Source organism: Panicum virgatum, chromosome 8N (genome assembly GCF_016808335.1).
Source record: "Panicum virgatum strain AP13 chromosome 8N, P.virgatum_v5, whole genome shotgun sequence".
NCBI classification, from domain to species: domain Eukaryota; kingdom Viridiplantae; phylum Streptophyta; class Magnoliopsida; order Poales; family Poaceae; genus Panicum; species Panicum virgatum.
In genome coordinates this window covers 37,211,531-37,233,647 of record NC_053152.1, presented here as the reverse complement: position 1 = coordinate 37,233,647, position 22,117 = coordinate 37,211,531, and the positions used below count along the sequence as shown (strand labels likewise).

Genomic DNA, 22,117 nt, shown 5'->3' with positions numbered 1-22,117 from the left:
TGCCCGGCTCTGACTGACTGTGACCGAATGACGGACGGACACGGACTGAACGGCGCGCCCAGTGGCCGTGCCTGCAACGAGGAATCCAAAAGAACCCATCCGAGTTAGGATCATGGTTCCCCTAACCGTCGGTAACCGGTCCGGTTTGACCGGTTACCGGTCAAACCGGTCCGGACCGGTTCCGGTTTGATCCGGTATAAACCGGTCCAAATTCAAAATTTAAATTTGAATTCAAAAAAAATGAAAAAATCTCAAAAAATTCCTAAAAATACTTCAAGATGCGACAAATTTAATGGTGTCAAATTTTCTCAAAAATTCGTTCATTTAGTATAGTTTGCGGGGATTTAAAGTTAAACAAAAAAAACGTGCATAAAAAAGTATACAAATACAATGTAAAAGTAGTACAAAAGAGGGTTGGAGGGTTCATTTAGACTAAAATATGTTATACAAACATTTATTTAGTATACTTTGCGGGCATTTGAATTTAAACCAAAAAAGAAAAAAAATTGAATTTGACTGGTTACCAGTCAAACCGGCCGGTTACCAGTCAAACCGGCCGGTATACCGGTCTAACCGGCCGGTAAACCGGTCTAACCGGCCGGTATACCGGTACGAACCGGTTGAACGGGGAAGTTTGAATTTAAATTTGAATTTGTCCGGTTCCGACCGGTAACCGGCCAAACCGGTCCGGTATACCGGAACCGGAGGCCGGCGGTTACCGGTTAGCGGTCGGTACGATGAACCCTGGTTAGGATCGGGAGGGTTTCACAAGCCGACAAGATTAAGTCGCGAGGATCTGACCAGCGTTTGGGCGGTTTCTGCGAAAACCCGTTCAAAAAATCTGCGGAAACTGAAGTGTTCCGTCAGAATTTGATCGTATCACATACAAGCTTGACCAAGTAGTCCAGGTAACATATGAAAGGTGTCCATAAGATTGTCATCTTTGTTTTTCATAAACATTGTGAATAACTGACAGAAGGGCAGATTCACAACGCCTGGGAAGAACTTCGTATTCAACACAACCGTGCAAACTTACCCTTTTCTGACGCGTGAACAACAGTTAAGTAAGATGGATCATGGACTCGAGTGAAGAACAGCGGCCAAGGATCCAAGGATACAGCTTCTCAGCCCATTCTAAAAAGGTACTACGTACTTACGGATTACAATTACAGCACATATATACACAATAGACACGAATTATTAACGACCTACAATAAGTTATTAACTAAGCAGTTACTGGGCCCAGACGTATTAGGGGGCCTTTTAGCCGTGTCTCCAGCCTAACTCACTCTATATATCACACATTTAACTACCATGCAAGAGCGGATTAGTAAGACTACTAAAAGCAGGAGCATGCTACTGGTCCTCCTGAGCCCTGATCTCTGAGGCACATAGCCCAGAGGCAGAGTGGGATGATCCGTTCACCACATGCATCAAGACCCTCGCTGTTGGGGACAATTTCTCATCCAGTGACCGTCCATGCCGCAACAGAAACAAGCGGTTCTTGGAGTCGGAGATGGCTTAGGACAGTCCCTGATATAGTGACCCTTCTCATGGCATCGGAATGCATCTGAGCGTGGAGTCATGGGGCTGCGGGTACCGTAAGGTGGCATGGGTGATTTTGTGGGTGTTTCCGTGGCAATTGGTTGGCGCAGCATTCTTGGTGATCCCTGATGGACTTCAGCGTGGGGTGTTGCCTGAGCTGTGGGCACAATTTCCTCATTAACGACATCAAACGGCCACTCGTTGTCTTCAGCATGAGTGGGATTGACCTTTCCATTTGCATTGTTGTCTCCCAATTGAACTACGTTGTTCCCATCGGCTTCCTTCTCAGCAGGCTTGTCCTTCAAATCCTTATCCCCTCCTGTGTTGTCATCTCCAGTTTGTAATAGGTCATTAGCAACAGCATGGGCATGGACTGGAACCTTGTGACTGCATGCCCCTTGTCCCTGCAGAGCAAACAGTAATGTGACGAAGACAGCAATACCATACATGATGCATACTGAATGTAATTATAGACGTCCAAGAATGGATTTTGATAACGAGCAAAGAATAATCATAGGTGATTCTTATCCATCTTGGCAATCATCTCGTCACAAGTTAACAAATAACATAGGAGGATTCACAGGTATACGGATTAGATAGCTAGTTTATATTTTTAATAAGAACATTTAGATCTGGTTGATTTAAAAGTGAAGAAAAATGCATGTGAAACCGATAAAAATTTTCCATGAATTGGAGACAGAATTACGGTCATAGACCATCCATGTTCTATTACTGGTCAACGATAGTAATAAATTTACTATCCATGCTCCCTTCGGTATGCCATTAAAAAAAGGAATTGGATGCACTTATTTAGAAAAAAGGCTTTGTGTCTTTAAATTTTGCATGTGGCCAAGATCAAATAATGCAACTGCAACATTATCTTGATCTTGCTTCTGAAGGTTGATGCATTGCATGTAGATTAAAATTTTGGATTGTGAGCCTAACATCAAGTTACAACTAGTTTCTACAAAAGCTAAAAGTACCTACAACTATGATTTTGAATGGTTATCTTAACAAATCTACACTTTCTAAACAATTGAACAAGGCAGAAACAGATGATTTTAATAAAAGTTATCTGACAATACAACTAAGATTTATTTCGGAGAAAGATGTTGGAAATTTGTATTTTGTAAGAGGCTTTCTTGATGCTATATTGCTATCATCTATGCCCTAACACATTGTCTTATAACTGCCCTAAACTCGCAGGCCCACTTAAGTATAATATTCCAGCATTCCTAAGGGAACATGTACTTTTTTCTGTTAGAGAAAGAAAATGAACAGGATGTCTTGCAAAACACTGAATGGGATGGGCACCCTAATAGCCCAAGCAAGCCTAGGCCTGGAATCCGAATGGGTAGAATCCGAATGGTATTTGGCTGCTAGCAGGCTTGGTATGCATATTATGCAACTGCAGGATTGCACTGAAGTATATATTGCTAGTAGGCAGCAGTACATGTTACTTCAAAGTTCGAACTGACACAAAACAGGGAACCATGTGAGGCCTTTTCTCATGATTTATTTGACGACTTTTCTTGGAACTAGTGCCCAAAGAAAAAGAGAAAATCTTCTGAAAGTCATGTTTTCTCGGGTGGAGGTAGTACTATACAATATCAGGAGCTCAAATATCTAGCTAATAAAGGAAAACTATAACCGACTAAATATTAAATAATAATATCAAGGCACACTAAAGCATTTGAAGAGAAACAAGAAAACAGACTATTTACCATAGGAAACATTACCTTGGGTATAGGACATACATAGCACTCTTCACCGTCCACTTTCAGTACTTTGCATTTCCCTGCTGTACACTTGCAGGTTGGCAATGCATATTTGGATCTAGGCTGTTGGGGGCTAACTTTAACCACAGCTGCAAAACCTGCACCTTGTGCACTAACATGAACTGGAGTTGTAGTGCCAGCACCTTGTAAAGTGGAATTAAGTGGAGCCTGGGGGTTGACATTAGTTGGAGTTGTAGCACCACCAACATGAACTGGAGTTGTAGTGCCAGGACCTTGGAAAGTGGAATTAAGTGGAGCCTGGGGGATAACATCAGTTGGAGTTGTAGCACCACTAACATGAACTGGAGTTGTAGTGCCAGGGCATTTGAAAGTGGAATTAAGTGGAGCCTGGGGGTTGACATTAGTCGGAGTTGTAGCACCGGCACCTCGGAGTTTAATGGTATTAATTGGTGTTGCAGGTTCAGGCACATGATTGCTTGGAATGTGCACATAAGGATTGCTTGGTTTAGGATTGCTCCTAACAGCAGGTTGTGGTCGAGGACTAAGACTAACTTCTTCGCATAGAGCAACATATTTGCACTTCTGAAAAGTCATGTTCAACAAGAAAACACTTTGTCAACTATATACATAAAACTTAGTGTAGTTATATAAACGAACATAAATATTTATGAGTCAAAATACTTTACAAGTTACTTGAAAGACAATGCCATAAATGAAGAATGAAACTCAATTCTTAGAAGATTAAGACAAAAGTAAATACAGTGGGATTCAAATTGGAGCATTTCTAAACAATGGAATGAACTTGTACAAATTTTCATGCATAAAGAATAAGCCTGCAGCTTCAGAAAACAATAACAATGCAAACAAAAGGTAATTGTGTTTAGAAACATCGACATTAAGCTATTATATCTTGCCATCTTAGAGAACTAGGGGTTATGATTGTGTTTTCTGAAAGATGTGTGTGAGGGTATATGATGGAAAATGAGAGGAATGGCTATGTGATCAAACTTGAAACTATAAATATGAGTTTTGAGAAACTGGCATTATGATATTGATATTTAGACACCAGAGAAGCAGATTGCAGCTAAGGTTTCAAAAGATTGATTTGTAATGAATGTAACAGAAGGTTGGGGATAAAAAGAGAACTTACAAACAAGTCCTTGAGTCTAAAAAGAAACAGTTGACATTATTTTGGTTGTACATTCACAAAAACAATAACCATATATCACGGTTGCAACATGATATTACTGCTTTATCACCTACTACATTATGTGCCTAAAAGCGCATATGGTTGGGTGATGAATACATTGCCATAAATAGTTAAGGATCTAAGATTCAGAAAAGTGCCACATGTTTTTATCCAATGTGGGCCACAAAATTATCATGACGAGTGATTGTTCACTGGTCAAGCATTAAAAAGGAAAAACAGGATGGCACTGGCACCTGAGGCTACAGTTATCTAATAAAGAGAAAACTTGCACAGGCATCACTATATTGGTTCTTACACATGCAAAAAGCCTGGAATATCTCCAAAACTTACACATGAGGAGCTCCTCTTATTAGTCATGTTAGGAGTGCAAAGGTGACATTTGTTTGATGTAGGATTGCAGGAAGAGACATGGATACATCTTCCTAAAATGCCTCTACCTAATTTGTTGTATACTAATACAATGTATTACAAGATACATGGATATTTGCTCACATCAGTAAAATAAGATTTTGTTCTGGAAGCAAATGACTTACATATGGTACAATCACACAAATTTAGTAGTACCACATAGTCATCTTGTGATTATTGTTAATAAGTGTGCAGAAGTTGAGGAAATGGAACACAAAGAGAACCAAGTTACTTCTATGCCCATTAAAAATCTCCACGCTGAGCAATGGGGACACAAAAATTGTGCATCCACAAGCGAAGGTAAGAAATTATCAACATCCTGAGAATAACATTAGTCATAAGAGGGCACTGGCACAGGAGATGCATTAAGGAGTTTAAGAAGTGTATAGTAGTTTAAAATTAGACTAGGCTGGATAAGTACAGCATCCAGTGTCACCAAATTGGCCACTATACAATAGACATGAAGCATAACAATGTGATGTTCATACTCGCCAGCAAACTTGTAATAATAGAAGACATAATAAGAACTTCCTCCATATTGAAGTGACACACAGCTAGCTGGTGAAACACACAGAACCTTTGCTAAATTCAGTAATAACTTTGGTCATAAAAAAGGGTTGCTATAATCAGCATAGAACTATTTAATTACTATATCCAAGGTGTACAAGTCACACATAACAAACTTGCTGATCAAGGTCATCTGATTTTTCTCCAAAGAAAATTGGTAGAAAAAACGGACCTGCGATGGATGGATAAATTCACAGCAAACTGAAAATAGGATCTAAAAATTCGCAGCAAACTGAAAATAGGATCTAAAAATTCGCAGCAAACTGAAAATAGGATCTCTCTTTGTCGGCAACCGGGGAACCTGCACCCCCAGTTTCAGCCCAACTGGCCGAAAGTGACATATGACTGCCAAATTAGGCCCCAGACAAGCTGCAATTTCCCTTGGAACCACTACATTGAATCCAACACACCAACCAGAACCAGCTGCTCACTCATAAAAGGACATCACCAGGCTAAGCAAAACCCCTACAAGAGCTCTTCAACCAAGGACACGCTCCCTGCTATCCAGGATTCTGCATCCACCCCCAGCCCAGATGCTAACATTCTGCAATCCGCATCTTCTATCCAAATACATTTCACAACCAAGTTTCAAGAATCTAGATTTCCCCCCATCTAAACAGTACCCTCCCCACGGACGTACATCTTTCCCCACCCAAAGCAGTCTCAGAAACCATCTTTCCCCACCCAAAGCAGTCTCAGAAACCATCTTTCCCCCAGATGAGCAAAAATCAAGGGGAAAAAACGATCTTTCGGATGGTGCAGGGAGGCTCACCGGCTGCGACGAGCAGACGTACATCCAGCGGCCGCTCTGCTCGTCCTGCCGCACCGCGCACTCGCCGCGCCGGCAGACGCACGGCGGGGCCCGCCGCTTTGCCTCGCTGTAGCCCCGCTCAATGTCGTCCATGACGCTGAGGAAGGTCTCGTCGAGGTCCAGGTCGCCACCCGCGCCGGCGCCAGCGCCGGCGTCGGCGAAGTCCAGCTGCCGCCTCACGGGGGCGCCGCGGTGGGCTGCCGGCGCCGGAAGGGGAGGGGGAGTCGGAGTCGGTGGGGACGGAGGGCGGCAGGAGCCGACGCTCTCCGGGTAACTGTTGGCGGTGGCGCTGCTCATTGCCGCGCTCGCCGTCGCCTTGCCCCTGCTCTTTCCCCCGCCGCGGATGATCATGTTAGAATCGACGGCGAACAAAACGATGAAAAATAGAAAGATCAAACCGCAGAAAGACACGAAGATTTAACGTGGAAAACCCCTCCAATGCGAAGGGTAAAAACCACGGGCGCCAGCCAGCAAGAACTTCACTATATCGGGTGTTTGTGTACAACGCCTAGCGGCGGCTTACAAGAGGAATAATAGGATTGATATACTCCGGTGAAGCCTATGGGTTAGATATATAGGAGAGTCACGTGGTCTCCTCAACTTCTACTAGCAATGTGGGATTAAAAGTTTGCACCACATGGGCCTTAATGGGCCAAGCCCAAATTCCAACACTCTCCCATCAGAATTTGGATCACAATATAACATACTCCACCTTGAGACAAATTCCTTCTTGTAGCATATCAAAATCATCACCTTAACACAACAAAGAACAGAACTTCTGGCGCCAAATAGCCTCTTGGGCTAAACTGTCAAACCAACTAAGCTTGAGCAAAGCTCAAACTTAGCTACAGGAACTGGTTTAGTCATCATATCAGCTGGATTATCATGAGTACTGATCTTGCATACCTTCAATTTACCTTGTGAAATAACATCACGAACATAATGGTACTTGACATCAATATGCTTTGTCCTTTCATGAAACATCTGATCTTTAGTGAGGCAAATAGCACTTTGACTGTCACAGAATAGATCAATGCAAGAACCAACTCCACACAGCTCAGTAAACAAACCTTTCAGCCAAACTGCCTCCTTGCACGCTTCAGCAATAGCCATATATTCTGCTTCTGTGGTAGACATAGCAACAACAGGCTGCAAAGTAGCCTTCCAACTCACAGCACAACTGCTAACAGTGAACACATAACCTGTGAGTGACCTGCGCCTATCCAAATCAGCAGCATAATCTGAATCCACATAACCAATGAGTCCCTGATCAGTTCTCCCAAACTTCAAACAAGAATCTGCTGTTCCTCTGAGGTACCTGAAAATCCACTGAACTGCCTTCCAGTGTTCTTTACCAGGATTAGACATGTATCTGCTAACCAAACTCATAGCATATGATAAATCTGGGCGAGAGCAAACCATGGCATACATCAAAGAACCAACAGCACTAGAATATGGGACTTTTGACATGTATTCAACATCCTACTCAGAACTAGGGCACTGAGCAGCTGACAATTTAAAGTGAGGTGCAATAGGAGTACTAACTGGCTTTGAATCATGCATATTGAAACGCTGAAGAACCTTGTTAATGTAATTATGCTGACTAAGAAATAATAAACCAGATTTTCTGTCTCTAGTAATCTCCATACCTAGAATTTTCTTAGCAACACCAAGATCCTTCATATCAAATTCACTACTCAATAATTTCTTTACTGTAGTGATTTCTTTTCTGCTCTTGGCAGCAATAAGCATGTCATCAACATATAACAGCAAGTATATAGGTGATTCCTCAACAATCTTAATGTAAACACAGCTATCATATTAAGATCTTTTAAAACCATGTAACAACATAAATGAATCAAATCTCTTATACCACTGACGAGTAGACTGTTTCAAACCATACAAGGATTTCTTTAATTTGCAAACATAATTCTCTTTGCTTGGCACTATGAATCCTTCTGGCTGATCCATGTAAATTTCCTCCTCAAGCTCTCCATGTAAAAATGCAGTCTTCACATCTAACTGCTCAAGCTCAAGATCATGCATAGCAACAATACTAAAGAAAGTCCGAATTGAGCTATGCTTCACAACTGGAGAGAACACATCATTATAGTCAACACCAGGAATCTGACTGAAACCTTTTGCAACTAACCTTGCCTTAAATCTTGGAGGCTCACTAGAAGACAAACCCTCCTTTCTCTTGAAGACCCATTTGCAGCGAACAGTCTTCTTTTTCTCAGGCAAGCTCACAATCTCCCATGTGCCATTCTTCTCAAGAGACTGCATCTCCTCATGCATAGCTAAGATCCACTTCTCCTTATCAACTGAATCAATGGCTTCAGAATATGTTGCTGGCTCACTAGCATCCTCCACCTGTTCAGCACAACTCAAAGCATAATAAGTCAGATTACACTTCTCAATTAAACGGTTTGGAGGTCCACAACTCCTCTTTGATCTGCGAAGAGCAATAGGTAAATCTACATCCTCCTCATGCTGCAAATCAGACTGTGAAACTGGAGGTGAGTGCTGAACAGTATCAGGAACACTATCTGAAACATCATTACCAACAACTTCATTTTCCTGGTCATCCATAAGCTCCACCTGCACACTAACTTGTGACTGCAATTTCTCAACTAAAGCATCATCTGTGGACAAACTGTCAGTAAACATCACAGATTCATTGAAAACAACACTTCTGCTCATAAAAGTCTTTCTAGTTTCAGGATTCCACAATTTATATCCTTTGACTCCCGAACCATAACCAAGAAACAGACATTTAATAGCTCTAGGCTCTAATTTTCCATTATCAACATGAGCATAAGCAGTGCAGCCAAAAACTCTCAAGTGTGAATAATCTGCAGGTGTACCAGACCATACCTCAATAGGAGTCTTCTTGTTGAGTGGAATAGAAGGCGATCTGTTGATCAAATAACATGCTGTATTAGCAGCCTCAGCCCAAAAACGCTTGTTCATATGGGCATTGGACAGCATGCAACGAGCCTTCGAGATGATAGTCCTGTTCATACGCTCGGCCACACCATTCTGCTGAGGAGTGTATGGTATGGTGTGATGCCTAACAATGCCTTCTTTTCTGCAATAATCATCAAAAAACATCCGAACAGAACTCTCCACCATTATCAGTTCGAAGCACCTTGACCTTCTTCTCAGTTTGCCTTTCTATCATAACTTTCCATTCTATAAAAGCAGCAAAAGTACCATCTTTGCTTTTCAGAAAATAAGGCCAGACTCTTCTAGAGTAATCATCAATAATGGTAAGCATATAACGAGCACCACCATATGAAGGCTTACGTGAAGGACCCCACAAATCAGCATGAACATAATCAAGTGTACCTTTTGTGGTATGAACAGAGGTATTGAATTTGACCCTCTTATGCTTACCAAATACACAATGCTCACAGAACTTCTTGCCACTCAGAATGCAGCCATCCAGCAGGTTTCTCTTCATCAATTCTGCCATACCGAGTTCACTCATGTGTCCAAGACGCATATGCCAAAGGTCAGTCTTACTAGGTTCAGCATTAGCAACATTAGCAGCAGAAACAGAACCATGCAAAGTACAACCTCTGAGAACATATAAATTTGAAGGATTGAGATCACCCAGCAAACATAAAAGAGAACCTTTAGATACCTTCACAACTCCACCTGAACCGGTGTATTTGAGTCCTTCTTTATCAAGTGTGCTCAACGAGATCAGATTTCTTTTCATTCCTGGTATGTGCCTTACATTCTTTAGTATGCGAATCATGCCATCATGGGTCTTGATCTGAACAGAGCCAATGCCAATAATCTCACACGGGTTATCATCTCCCATGCGCACAAAATCACCGTTCTGCAAAGACTCATAGGAACTGAACCAATCTCTATTAGTGCAGATATGAAAAGAACATGCAGAATCAAGAATCCACTCATCATGACCAGCAACACAACCAGCAAAGACAACCAAACAATCTGACTCAGAGTTTTCACCAGCAGAAGCAACACTAGCCTTACCATCAGATTTATTTTTCTTCTTCTCCTTATTCTGCAATTTCCAGCAATCCTCAATCATATGAGATTTCTTCTTGCAATACTTACAGAATTTCTTCTTGGGACCTTTGGACTGGGAGCGGCCTCTACCGTCATTGCTCTTGCCACGATCGTTGTTATCACTTGAGGATCTTTGCTCTGATCTGCCTCTGACATGCAAAGCGTCGCCCCTAGAGGACGAGCCATCTGTCTGCACCATGCCTTTCATCTTCTCCTTAGACTGGAGTGCCTCACAAACTTCCGCAAGGGTTAGTTCATCACGGCTTAATAGTATGGTGTCACGGAAACTTGCATAAGAACTTGGCAAAGAGCATAATAAAAGAAGACCTAAGTCCTCATCTTCATACTTAACCTCCATCGACCCTAGGTCAGCAACGATCTCCTTAAAGACAGATAGGTGACCCATCACCGAATCACCCTCCTGCATCTTAAGCGTGTACAGCTTCAACTTCATATGCAATTTACTGGTAAGATCCTTCGACATGCAGATCGATTCCAGTTTTAGCCACAATTCTGCAGCAGTCTTTTTCTGCAGCACTTCTTGTAGAATATCATTAGATAGATGAAGCTGAATAAGAGAAAGAGCCTTACGGTCCTTGCGCTTCTCCTCATCGGTCCACTCATCCTTCTTTTTCTTCCCGAATTTTTCCAGCGCCTCATCAAGATCATTGGTTTGCGCCAGAATAGCTCTCATCTTGACTTGCCACAGCGAGAACCTTGTCTTGTAGTCCAACATCGGTAGATCATACTTCATCGACGCCATCACGAAACCCAAACTTGAAACCACGGCTCTGGTACCACTTGTTAGAAGCGACGGCGAACAAAACGATGAAAAATAGAAAGATCAAACCGCAGAAAGACACGAAGATTTAACGTGGAAAACCCCTCCAATGCGAAGGGTAAAAACCACGGGCGCCAGCCAGCAAGAACTTCACTATATCGGGTGTTTGTGTACAACGCCTAGCGGCGGCTTACAAGAGGAATAATAGGATTGATATTCTCCGGTGAAGCCTATGGGTTAGATATATAGGAGAGTCACGTGGTCTCCTCAACTTCTACTAGCAATGTCAGCTGCTCAGTGCCCTAGTTCTGAGGAGGATGTTGAATACATGTCAAAAGTCCCATATTCTAGTGCTGTTGGTTCTTTGATGTATGTCATGGTTTGCTCTCGCCCAGATTTATCATATGCTATGAGTTTGGTTAGCAGATACATGTCTAATCCTGGTAAAGAACACTGGAAGGCAGTTCAGTGGATTTTCAGGTACCTCAGAGGAACGGCAGATTCTTGTTTGAAGTTTGGGAGAACTGATCAGGGACTCATTGGTTATGTGGATTCAGATTATGCTGCTGATTTGGATAGGCGCAGGTCACTCACAGGTTATGTGTTCACTGTTAGCAGTTGTGCTGTGAGTTGGAAGGCTACTTTGCAGCCTGTTGTTGCTATGTCTACCACAGAAGCAGAATATATGGCTATTGCTGAAGCGTGCAAGGAGACAGTTTGGCTGAAAGGTTTGTTTACTGAGCTGTGTGGAGTTGGTTCTTGCATTGATCTATTCTGTGACAGTCAAAGTGCTATTTGCCTCACTAAAGATCAGATGTTTCATGAAAGGACAAAGCATATTGATGTCAAGTACCATTATGTTCGTGATGTTATTTCACAAGGTAAATTGAAGGTATGCAAGATCAGTACTCATGATAATCCAGCTGATATGATGATTAAACCAGTTCCTGTAGCTAAGTTTGAGCTTTGCTCAAGCTTAGTTGGTTTGACAGTTTAGCCCAAGAGGCTATTTGGCGCCAGAAGTTCTGTTCTTTGTTGTGTTCAGGTGATGATTTTGATATGCTACAAGAAGGAATTTGTCTCAAGGTGGAGTATGTTATATTGTGATCCAAATTCTGATGGGAGAGTGTTGGAATTTGGGCTTGGCCCATTAAGGCCCATGTGGTGCAAACTTTTAATCCCACATTGCTAGTAGAAGTTGAGGAGACCACGTGACTCTCCTATATATCTAACCCATAGGCTTCACCGGAGTATATCAATCCTATTATTCCTCTTGTAAGCCGCCGCTAGGCGTTGTACACAAACACCCGATATAGTGAAGTTCTTGCTGGCTGGCGCCCGTGGTTTTTACCCTTCGCATTGGAGGGGTTTTCCACGTTAAATCTTCGTGTCTTTCTGCAGTTTGATCTTTCTATTTTTCATCGTTTTGTTCGCCGTCGCTTCTAACAGATCACATCGTCCGTCCTCTGTCTCTCTCTAGCGAAACTCTGTCTCGTTCGGCTGGCCGCTGGCTGCTGTCTGGGCTGATCTGACGTGAGAGAAAAATACTGTTGACTAATTGACTAGCTGTGCTGATTTGGTGTGAAAAGAAAACACTGTGGCGGGGCTGATCCTCTCTAGCTTGTTGCCGTTGGAATGGACAAAAACGCTCCTCTATATAATTACTAGCTAGTATGTTCACAGGGTATAGGGTTTTCAGGCTTTTATTTTCGTGTCTTGTCACCAACGGCCATTTTGTGTAGGCCGAAGAACAAGGAACATGATTTTTCTGCAGGGCCCGTGAGTCACGCGAACTTGGCAGTACAGAAAATAGTCCTATAAAATCTTTATGGGATTTTTCTGTATGTGAAGGAAATCAAAATTTCCCCTCAAGATCTTATAGGATATTGTGTTGTAAAAGGAACGCGAGAGATGAAACAGTGCACAAAATCAAGTCGTGATCGTTTTATTTTTTCCATCTTAAATCATCGGTGGTTTTGTTTTTTTCTAGACACACATATATATATATATCGCCCTTTTGTTTCACCCAAATGTACGCTATAAAAAGCAAAATGATCAATAATTTAGATTTAAGGGAGTAGAAATTTAGCTGAGGTTTACCAGAAATCCAAACAATCAAGCAATTTGTTTCTCAAATGATTTTGGGAAAGCTCTGTGCACACTCAAACTAAAGAGATTGTGTTGCAAAAGAAATAGGGAAATACCAAGCACAGCGCGCCACTCCATTTATGCAGCTGCGGACTTGAAGACGGAGCCAACCAGCCAATAGTATTTTTCTCTCACACCAAATTAGTATCAGTCACTAATCAGCAGCCAGCTAGCGGTATTTTCTCTTAAAATAAATCAGCACCAACTAACAGTCACAGCCAGCCGAACAGAGCGATTATTTAGGGCTTTATGGCCACTGGTCATTGATGGGTTTAGATGAAGGCGGTGATGCGGACATTGGCTTGGTGGTAATTGTGCATGTGTATCCTAGGAGTAAAATAGCACCAATCAAATTTCCTCTAACACATTCATCGCAAAAAAAAGTTCCTCTAACATTTATCAGCTGCTTATACTACTGTTTGGTTCAACATCTCTGAGTTTTAAGTTTTTTTTCCCGATAAACTGGGTTTAAGTTTGGAAAGGAATCAAACCGTTGACACAAAAATGATCCTTTTTTTATGAGGTACCGGGCCATACGGGCATACGGCCCATCCAAACCTCAAACTTTACCGGCACGCCTGCCTCTTCTTATAGTGGGCTCTCAATTATACAAGTTCATGCCAGCTATGAAGGCCCAGCTAAGCCTGTCAACCTTACGACGCCTGGAACAGGCCCAAGTTGAACTCTCGAACTAAAATGCCAAAAAAAAACCAAGAGTTTTTTTTTTTTGGCAAGGTACCAAGAGAAATGCTCCCAATCAGGATGTGCTCGAAATCCTCTTGAGATGCTGGGCAGGCAATGGGCAAGAAATGCTCGTGTGATGGGCTCCTGCCCCCAGGAATCAGGATGGCGTGCGTGCATGCTCGGCTCGAGTTGTCCGTCGGTTGGGAGATGGATTTGGTTTAGTTTAATCTTTTTGGGAAGAAATGGTTTAGTTTAATCTTTTTGAAACAAATGATTAGTTTAATCATCAAGAGTCAAGAGATGGACCGGTGCCGGCTGATTATTACTCCTGCTGGCATCATAGTCTCTCCCGGCTTGGGTTCCGGGGAAACGACGAGGAGGGCATATTCTTGTAGGATTCCACAAGCCGACGCCGGAAATCCAATTCCACGCGCGAGCGTTGGCTGGCATGCGGGCGCTCGATTTCCGACTAGACCGCGCTGTCTGCACGGACGCGCATACGCCACATGTGATGCATACCAAACTAAAGCAGCAGCAGCCGGCAGACAATTAGATTGTTTTTTTTTGATGAAACAGACAGTCAGATCGTGAATCCCAGCATGGTTTTTCTTTTCTTTTTTATTAGATTTTTTGTTCTTTAATATTTTACTTCATAACATTTCATAAATACACAACTTATGAACATAATTTTTGTTTTTATTTATGCTTTTTTATTTGCATAACTTATGAACAAAAGTCTACGTGCATAATTTTTTTAGTACAATTTATGCATAAATTTTGTGTCATGAAATTTATGCAAATATTTTGGTGCTTCATGTATAAATTATTAATAGATTGTTTGGAAGACGGCGCAGTGCTAGGTCTCCCGACTCAGAGAGATGTTGGTAGTGTTGCTGCATCACCATCATGAGGTGATGTGCAGGCTGTTGAAGGCTTCCGACAGATCTAGCAGGGAGGTTTCCTGTTGCCGGTTTTCGACAACAATGTCGTCGTATGCCTCGACATTGTGGGACTGCAGGTCCCGTAGGGAGATGCGCATGGTCCGTTGGAATGTCGGACCAGCGTTCGCGAGCTCGAAGGGCATGCGGATGAAGTCTTGCTTCTCAAGGGCCTGTCTCCGGATCTTCCGTTGAATCGGCCTTGCACCATGGTGCGCGGCGAAATGGCGCTCGATCACCTCCTTGAGGACCCCGGGCGCATCAGACGGTTTCCACGAAAACACATCAATGTCTGCCCGGAGGGAGGTGATGAGCGTGCTTTCCTATTTGTCCCCTAGCTCTGCCCCTATGGTGACAGTCTTCTCGGTGTCGTCCCCAAGACAGATCGTCTTGGTGAGGGCGCAGCTGTCGGGAGATAGACGCTGCTTCGTCGACGGATGGGTGGACGGCTCGGGGTGTTCCACGTCGTCGGAAGACGCGGTCGCCACCACCTCATAGAGCCGCTCGACGCAGTGCACCGAGCCCTTCACGTCAGCCTTGATGGAGATGACCCCGGCCGGGCCGAGGAGCTTGAGGGTGTTGTTGGCGTAGTGGACCGTGGCCATGAACTTGGCGAGTGCTGGGCGCCCAAGTATGGCGTTGTAGAGGAGGTCGAAATGCGCCACGTCGAACGTGATGTTCTCCGGGCGGAAGTTGTCCCTTCCGCCGAATGTGATAGGCAGCTCGATCTGCCCCAACGGGACGGTCTTCCCGTCGGTCACACCGCAGAGCAGGGCAGAAGGGGTGAGCTTGCGCTCCCCGATCTGCATCCTGCGAAACACTTCTGGCGACAGCAGGTTGAGGCCTGCTCCGCCGTCCACCAGGGTCCTGCCAACCGCGATGTTGCAAATGGTGGGCGTCATGACGACAGGGAGAAGACCCACCCTGCCGTGTTGGTGGGGTGGTCGCTCCGGTCGAAGATGACGGGAGTTCTGGACCACTTGAGAGGTTGGGAGCCCCTGGGTACCAGGGATGCTGCGCAGACCTCCCTCTATAGGAGCTTGGCCCTCCTCTGGGACAGTGGTGCACTCACCCCGCCGAAGTTGGTGGCGACCGCGTGCCGTGGCTCCTGAAAGCCCAAGCCAGCCCCGCTTGGGCCAGCTTGGTTGCGGTCGTCATGGTCGTCGGGGGTGGGGGGGGGGGGATGGTCGCCGCGGCCCCGCTGGCGTCGCGCCGTGAGGTCCTTGATGAGGCGGCACTCAGTGAGGTCGTGCTGGTAGGTGGAGTGGAGTTCGCACCATTTGTCGCCGTCCCAGTGCGGGGGAGCGGGTTTCCTTCCTCCACCCACAGGGTTCCCCCTGGGAGCTGGCTTCGGGCGCCCCTCCGTGGCCAGGGCAGCGGCAGCCTTCTGTTTGTTCGCCTTGGCGCCGGGTTTCGGGCCGTCACGCGCCGGAGGCTCCTTGGGAGTGCCCCGACGCTCGACCCTGGCATACGCCTCGGCCTCCCGGGCGTATTTGTCACCATAGCGAACAGTCGGAGACGGTTTCAGCTTACCCACAAACCGCTTGTTGGTGACTCCCTCGCTGAACGTCATGGCGACGACGGCTGGCGAGATGCGGGGGATTGTGTTACATACCTGGCTGAAACGCTGGATGCACTGTCGCAGTGTTTTGCCCTTGTGTTGTCGGACGGCGAGGAGGTCGCCGCGAATTTCGGGTCGGGTGAACGACCCAGAGAAGTTGGTGACGAACTTCTCACACAGCTCCCCCCAGGATTTGACGGATCACGGTGGGAGGTTCATCAACCATGAGCAAGCGGTGCCCCTGAGGGCGACATGGAAGTAGTTGGCCATGACCTGGGGGCCTCTTCCTGCCGCCTGGATGGCGGAGGTGTAGATCTAGAGGAACTCCTCCGGGTCGATGGTGCTGTCGTACTTCTTGGGCAAATCTGGTCGAAACTTGGTGGGCCAATCGACCCGCCTCAAGTCCGCCGTGAAAGCCCGGTAGCCGGCCCCGTATGGGCCGATGTCGTTGTTGGAGGTGGTGTCGTTGCCCGTGGGCACACCAGATGACGTGTGCTTGTTGGTGGCTTTGTGCCGCCTCTCCCGTGCTCTCTCCAGAGCGGTGCTTGCGTCCTCGCTGGCCCTCACCGTGTTGAGGTGAGACCAGAGGTCAGGGGTTCCCCCGATGTAGGTAGCCGATCACTGTGGCTGCGCCATGGGTTCCCCATGGGTGGTGCTAGAGTTTTGCGCCTTGGGTCCTGGCGCGGCCTTCCGCACCAAGCTAGCCAGCTCATCGAGCCATTCTCCCTCAGGGGTGCCCGCTCCTGCCCTCAGCGGAGGGTGACATAGCAAAGCACGGGCCGCGGCAAGCGCTTCCCCAGGGGGAATGCTCCCGCGGCAGAGGCGGCTACGAGCCGGCGGACCTCGCAGCGCCGCACGGCCCCCTGCTTCTGCTCGGAACCAGGCAACGCGGGCGTTGGCCAATGTTGTCCTGCCGGACTCGGCCCCTGGGGCACCGAGCCGCGGCGGCGCAGTGACATGCGATACCGCCCATCGGACGGGCGGAATCATGGTAGACGAGCCCCCAGCCCTCAGACGGGGAGGGGCACTGGAGTGCCCACATCGCGGATGCGCACCTTCGTTGCCGCTCTCACCGTCGGAACGGTCAGAGTGATCCGCCATGGATTCCTATGAGGTCAAGCTTCGCAGAAAGGAAATCTTACACGTTATACCCCCTATCTGGCACGCCAGCTGATGGGTGATTACCGCTAGTAGGGATTCGTGGGAACCTCCGTTTAGAGATTCGGCCAGGGGTATAAACCGTGCCTGGATCTCCCTTAAGGAAGCGGATTGAGACCATGGTTTTTAGACAGGTTCAAGCCGCCCAGAGGCGTAATATCCTACGTCCTGTATGTGTTGTGATTGGTTCTTTGGTGATCCCGAGTTGGAAAGTCTAAGCCCGGAACCTGTGTATCCCTTAGGTCCCGAAAGCATCGGTCCCTTTACATGTCCTGAGATCCTTCTATTTATAGACTACACCTGCCTTCTCTGTTGCTTCTCTAATAGGTGTGAACGCACCTTTTGCATGGTGGGCGCCGTCTTCCAGGCTGCCCCTGCCTCTGTCAAGCGGGCAGGCGCCTTGTCGGGCCCATTGTGGCAGGTCTCTGGGTCCCGCCAGTGTCATAGGCGCCCCAGGGTGATCTCAGGGAGTCCCGGGATGGCCATAGACACTGACAGGCGGGTCTTCTTGTCCGGGGTGTCCCGGGGCAGTCTGGCTGGTCCCTGCGCTCCCGAGGTGCCCCAGAGGGCGCCCGGGGTTGCGTTGATGCAGCTACATGGTGATCTCCGAGGCCGGCCCGTGGACCCTCCTTGTCCGTGGGTGGCCCTGGTAAACCCCGGGGCGCCGCCTAGGGTGGCTCTAGTCTATTACCGCGGCGGGGGCGCGGTAAACGATGGTGGGTCCCAATCACTGTCCATCCTTAGGTCGATGGGACGGGCAGCTTAGAGATAAGTTGTCCGCTGCCTATCGTCTTATCTTCTGAGCGCACGGCATCCCCGTAATCATGATGTTCTTACGGGGAAGCCGCACACCCTCTCGGACTCTGCATGGAGTCCGACGACGAGGCGCCGTAACCGCCTGGTTAAGATCTTTTTACCAAGCGGGTGTTTTCGAGGGGAAATAAACGTTCCCCCGGTTTCGCGCGCCGGGTCAGGCCCGGCCCGCTCCTTGTGGGCGCCCACCTCTCGAGGGTGGATGTCCTTGTTGGGGGCCCGCAGCTGCGCTAGGCTGACATCGCCGGCTGATGCGGTTGGCGTGCCCCTCTTTCCTTAATCACACATAAGTCCGGGGTTATGGGAACCCCCGTCCTCATTATGCTGACAGCGTTGGGCGGGGAGGGAGGCCGGAAGAGGATGCGAATCGGGGGGAGAAGCGAGAAAGGATAAGGGAGAGAGAAAGGAAGAAAAAATAAATATGTGCAATGAAAAATAAAAAAAGAAGGGTATTGTGGTCATTTAATATTTTCTATGTATTTTAACAGCTAGTTTAGCCATTTTGCCAAATGTTTATTTAAAACAGCTTCAGCTTCGTCCGAGAAGCTGCTCCATCAGAGGAGCTACGGCCGGAGCCATTTTTGGAGGAGCCGAAGCTCTGCCAAACAGGCTCTTACTCCCCTGGAATGTCCGTTGGGTAAATTTGACGACATTATTTGAACCTTTGTTGTATTATAATAACTATATATGTGAAGTTAATTTATTTAGCTAACACACGACAAGTTTTGAATGGCAAAAACAACTTGTACGAGGAGAAACCAAAAACAAGATGAAGAAAAGAAGTCAGACATTGGAGAGATGAATTGGACCAATTTGATATTTTTTTTGGGGTGGGGTGGGTGGAGGATAAATCAAGTTGATTTTTGTATCAAGTGCGAAACATATAAACATGCTTCACCTAGTGATATTTCAGCTTCTTCTTCTTCTTCTCCTCCTCCTTCTGCTTCTGCTTCTTCTCCTCCTCCTCCTCCTCCTCCTCCTCCTCCTCCTCCTTCTTCTTCTTCTTCGATGTAATAACACACTACTACTTTACGAGATGTGGATCTCATAGTGCAGGACTGTAGGTGCTTATTAGCCACACAACAAACTGGGATATTCTTTGGAAGAAAACCTACTTACTAATGTTTGACATGATCTTTTAGCTCAGTCTTGACACGTTAGCATCTTCTACTTCTGACTCATTGGGGGGGGGGGGGGGACTTATGCCTTTTGCCTCTCCCAATGTTAAAAACAGGCAATTAGCCCATGATATGGTCGGAGAGGAGCTCTAAGTCGTTTCGGTTCAAATTACTTAGGGGAGCGTGTTGAGGCTAACCAATCTCTACTACAAAAATAATTTATAGCAACACCTCTAATTTTTAGATGCGGAGCAAAATTTCAACCGCTTCTACAAATAGAGCATGGTTACTGCGGACTCCGAGCTATTCCTAGAAATCAATTTATAGGGGTGGGTCATCCCCAATCACCCCTACAAAATGGACGTCATTTATAGGGGTGGGTGGGGGTGATCCGCCCCTGAAAACTTCATTTGTAGGGGCGGGTCACCCCCCACCCGCCCCAAAAACTGGCACACATTTGTAGGGGCGGTTCGGCTCCCCACCCACCCCTAAAAATGCCCGATAAAACCTTCCAATCTCCTTTTTCCATCCAACAAGCCATTGTTTGCTCGGGGGAGGAGCTCCCCGAAACTCCAAAAAAAGAAAAAAAAGGAGGGAAAGTTTTAATGATTTTCTTCGAGTTGGGGGCTCTAGGAGGTAAGTTGATGCTAATACCATATTATTTCTAAGCTCTTTTGTTAGTTTTAAGGCTCAATCAGAGCTCTCTTTGCCTCTAGCAAGATCTGGATCTTCTTGGTGTGTATTTGCCATTTGAAGTACTATTTGCCTTAAATTTTTGGATGAAGTTGTGCTATTTTAGTAGGAGAACAAGATTATGATCATTTGGACTTGATCTATATATTTTAGTCTTACTCCTAAGTAAATTATTTACTAGATCTATGGAGGAGAGAGAAGAAAATTTGTTTTTTTCTATTTTTACACACATGCATGATAGATTTGTTTTCAAGATTTAATGGCACAATAATAGGATGCAAACAATATGTTGTAGAATCAAGATACAAGTATCTTGATCCTCTAGGTATTTGTGAGGCCAGGCGACATGTGCCAAATAGGTGGAAAAACAACCATGATGGTGTCAAACTCCTAAGGAGATAGTTCAGGAATGAAAAGAACAGCTCATAGAGGCTATGAAGATGGTTGCCGCCTACATAGCAAAGATGATGCGAGAATGGGAAGAAGTGGCCGATTGCATTTTTACGCCATAAAACGTCAGGTACGTCTAATTTCAATGATTTGTTACAATTTCCACTTGCTCCGATCCATAGCTAAAAATTCGATATAATATTTTTTTTGCAGAAATCACTGGAATGCATTTGTATTACAACCAAAGATTGGAAGAGTTCTCGTATTGGACTCCTTGGATTGGTCAAAGAGCAATTACAAGGATTTCTTATTCATCCTCAGAAGATTAGTGGACCTACTATCCTCCATACGTATATCATCATATTTTTGCATAAAAATTATGGATTTATAAACTAACTTCTCACTTCTTTCTTTTCCAAACAGGGCTTACCAGCACTACATTAAATTTGGAGGTGCTCATCCCACTGAGAACAAAAAAAAAAAAGAAATGACTCTAAGCACAAACTTCCCATGGCACAAGCAACTTGATTTTTCCGTGTATTGCGGGTATTACATGTGCGAGCATCTCAGGGTGCAAGGGAGATACACAACTGATCTTGAACGTGTAAGAGACTACTCTTTATTAGGGATAAATGTACATATGTTACATTGTTTTGTGTATATCTAACACTTGCTTACTTTCTCCATGGATTCTCATTAACTACAGGACAATTCATCAAGGTACAAAGGGCAACTCCATGGATTCTCCGATTTATGTCATTTTATTATGCACGAAGTGATCAACCCAATGGCCACATTTTATAGTAAAGAGCACGAATTAGCAACAGATTCTATATATCTTGGTCTTCGTGAGTGGGAAAACAAGAAGCATCATGTCTCCTCTAGTAGCGTTGGTAAATAGAGAAAACATGCATTCAAGCATCAATTTTAATTATGTAATATATTAATTATGCTTTATAAAGATATGTTTATGTGTGCGTTTTATTTTCACGTGATTTAATTTTGTATGCATAATTATTTATTTTCTATTCTCCTCTATTCTTCCTAGCGTTGGTAATTATTTATTTTTTGTTCTCCTCTATTCTTCCTGGCGCGGCTGGCGGATGCCGAGGTAGGGCTGCAGGACAGACGGGTGCGGAGCGCCATCGCGCAACGGCATCGATGCACCGTCGTGAGCGCCTGAGCGAGACTGCAGGCGGGGGGGGGGGGGGGGGGTGGGTGGGGGGGGGAGGGTGGATGGTGAACTGCCGAAGTCACCAGTGGCGTCTGGGTGGCAAGACGATGCAGGGCTGGGCTGGGCCGCAACCCACTCGATCGAACGGCCCACGAGACCATGAAGTCCTCTCGCCCAATGGCCCAATCTGAGTCTCGTGACGCTAGGCGGTAGAGGACCGTCGTCCTCGTGTTCGGGGGTGCCGCCGCACCATCATGAGGCCCTGTCGGAGTTGAGAACGGGGGATATTGTCAGCACCAACGAATCGGAGAAAGCATCTACCGCCGCACCAC

General features: G+C 45.7%; 2 protein-coding genes across 2 annotated transcripts; both read right to left on the bottom strand.

Moving 5' to 3' along the window:
* Positions 1 to 1,050: 1,050 nt before the first annotated feature.
* LOC120686283 lies at positions 1,051 to 6,624 on the bottom strand. The gene is made up of 3 exons (XM_039968482.1): positions 6,242 to 6,624; positions 3,285 to 3,866; positions 1,051 to 1,949 (listed from the first exon to the last, which is right to left on the bottom strand). The coding sequence occupies exons 1-3, from the start codon at positions 6,575 to 6,577 to the stop codon at positions 1,434 to 1,436; spliced, it is 1,434 nt and encodes a 477-aa protein (XP_039824416.1). The 5' UTR covers positions 6,578 to 6,624; the 3' UTR covers positions 1,051 to 1,433.
* An 8,577-nt stretch (positions 6,625 to 15,201) lies between these two features.
* Positions 15,202 to 15,780, bottom strand: LOC120685008. The gene has a single exon (XM_039966859.1). It carries the CDS (start codon positions 15,778 to 15,780, stop codon positions 15,202 to 15,204), a length of 579 nt encoding a protein of 192 aa, XP_039822793.1.
* Positions 15,781 to 22,117: the final 6,337 nt, after the last annotated feature.